General features: G+C 47.7%; 1 protein-coding gene across 1 annotated transcript in view; it reads right to left on the bottom strand.

Annotated features, from left to right (window-relative positions):
* Nucleotides 1–2,124, bottom strand: part of LOC130587170 (RH-like protein) — a 5,160-nt gene extending 3,036 nt beyond the window's left edge. The window contains exons 1-4 of the mRNA XM_057388135.1: nucleotides 1,806–2,124; nucleotides 1,154–1,340; nucleotides 781–931; nucleotides 516–657 (exon numbers count right to left, since the gene is read on the bottom strand). Coding sequence (XP_057244118.1) covers nucleotides 516–657; nucleotides 781–931; nucleotides 1,154–1,340; nucleotides 1,806–1,941 — 616 coding nt within the window. The 5' untranslated portion in view covers nucleotides 1,942–2,124. The remainder of the gene's footprint in view (nucleotides 1–515; nucleotides 658–780; nucleotides 932–1,153; nucleotides 1,341–1,805) is intronic.
* Between the last annotated feature and the right edge of the window lie 80 nt (nucleotides 2,125–2,204).

Here is a 2,204-nt window from a genome sequence, read left to right as displayed (position 1 = left end):
GGAATGGAAGTCCCAGACCCTCAGCCTGTCCTCAGCAAGTTCCTCTCTCATGGGGCTGCYTGTGTTACCCTCCCCACCCTTCASCAGGCTTTATCTTTTATTTTATGTTACCAGGCAGGGACTGCCTTTTTATATCTCTGTGCACCACCTGGCAAARCAGACTGAGCTGGGAACTGGGAGCTCTGCTGAAATACAAGTTATGAGCTCAGCTTTGGCACACAGGTCCTTCACCAGCAGGCCTGGACAAGCCAAGGGGCACAGCTTGGCCAGGAAAGGGAACAGTGAAACTGGAGAAGGAGCTGTTAACCTGGAGCAGCCTTTGTGCTGAGGTGACAAAAGCAAACTGTGCCCCAACAGTGGCAGGAGTGGCCTCTGGGCCAGCTAGGAAAGTGGCCATTGTCACAAAGCAGGAAGCAGAGCAGCAGTTTCTGTGCTTGGCTGCATTCAGAGCTGAATTTCGCATTCAAAGCCCCCAAATCTCCCCCTGTGGTGTCYCCTTCCAGCCAAGGACTCACCCAGCACTGAGAACAGCTCTGACTGCGGGGTGCTCCTGTTCTTGTCCAGCCCTGGGGGGGCCTCGGGGAAGCAGGAGGCCACAGCCAGACCAAAGTAGGCTCCAAAAAGGTGCACGTGCATCAGGGAGAGGCTGTCCTGGACCTGCAGCAACACAATATTCACCAGCTGTGGGTTAATTCAGCAACACAAAGCAGTTCCTGACAGAGTTGTTCCAAAATTCCAAGGACATTTCCCCCCAGGTATCTGCAATTCCCACCAGGGTACCTTCAGGAATGTCCCGTTGATGCATCTGCTCACATGGAAAATGAGTAATTCCACCAGGGTCATCACAATCAACTGCACAGGATTGGCCCTGCCCAGGACAGCCCCAGTGGAGATGGCCACAGCAGTCACGCTCACCACAGCCTTTGCCAAGCTGTAAAACACAAAGGAAAGGAAAARAGCTCAGCATCAGGGTGACCCCAGGGCAAATAAAGAATGACACACAGCAATGTACTTAAAATAACCAAAATCCCTCTAGAATGTCTGCAAATGGGACTGTGCTCATTCCCAAACAGGTCCCTGTAAGGAGGAATTGCCYTCCACAAGGAGCAATCAGCAGTTCTGCATTAGTCCAGCTCTAAAATGAATTCATTACCTTTTYATACCACTTCCACTTTGCTCTATCTTAAGGAAAACCAATAAATCTTCTACCAGCACAGAGAACTGGACACCAAGAACAATGAGCAGGAAGTTGAATCCAGTGCTGCTAAAGCCATATCTTCTCAGAACGATCAGGAAAAAGCCAAATCCAAAAATCACCATGTGGTTGACATCTTGAAATTCTGCAGGACAGAAAACACCAAGACAGCAGTGAAATTATCAATGCAGGTTTCTGGTTTAAAACAAAAATCAATTTAAAAAAATCACAATTAACTAAGAAGCCTTCAGATAAAAATTTAAGTGCTATTATTGTTTAGTACTTGCAATGAATTCCAGAGTTTTTTTTTTCCAATCCATAAATAATCAGAGAAACAATACCCTTAACCCTGAATTTATTCTTACAGTGACCTGAACACATACCACAGGATGGTGGGCAAGAGGTCAAAAAAACCAGAAAATAACCAAAAATGCAAGCTAGTCTTAGATCCTCATCATACCTCTGATATAAATAAACTTCCACCACTCGTGGCAAGTTTAAAAAACAACAAAACCATTGCCCTTCTCACCATAAAACCCTGCAAAGTCCCACCCTTACTGCAGGGCACAACGGGAGCAGGGATTATCCCTCCTTTCCCAGCAGGGCTTACCTGGGTAGAAGGCAGCTGGTGAGTAGATGTTACCAACATTTGGGAAGAGAAGGAAAGAGTGGRTGAGGAAAACAATTTCCAGCAAAAGGATCAGCCAGGGCACGCTCCACCGGAAGTTGAGGTAACGGGAAGGCATTGTGAACTCGACTACATGAAGCACAGGCACATGAATTATTCTTTTTTCCCTATAAAAATGTCCTRGTGGCCTCACACCAATAGCAAAGGAGGTGTGGGGGGTTAGGAATGAGAGATAAAAACGCCAAGAGGCGTGAGCAGGGAGAGCTCCTTATCTGGGGCGTGTCAGGAGCCCAAACTCAGCTCAGCTCAGTTAAGCCCAGCTCAGCTCAGCCAGCTCCTTATCTGGGGCGTGTCAGGAGCCCAAACTCAGCTCAGCTCACA

Source organism: Malurus melanocephalus, unplaced genomic scaffold (genome assembly GCF_030028575.1).
Source record: "Malurus melanocephalus ecotype Western Australia unplaced genomic scaffold, MMel_1.1 scaffold_1594, whole genome shotgun sequence".
NCBI classification, from domain to species: Eukaryota; Metazoa; Chordata; class Aves; order Passeriformes; family Maluridae; genus Malurus; species Malurus melanocephalus.
The sequence above is the reverse complement of the archived record's forward strand: the minus strand, read 5'-3'. Positions and strand labels throughout refer to the sequence as shown.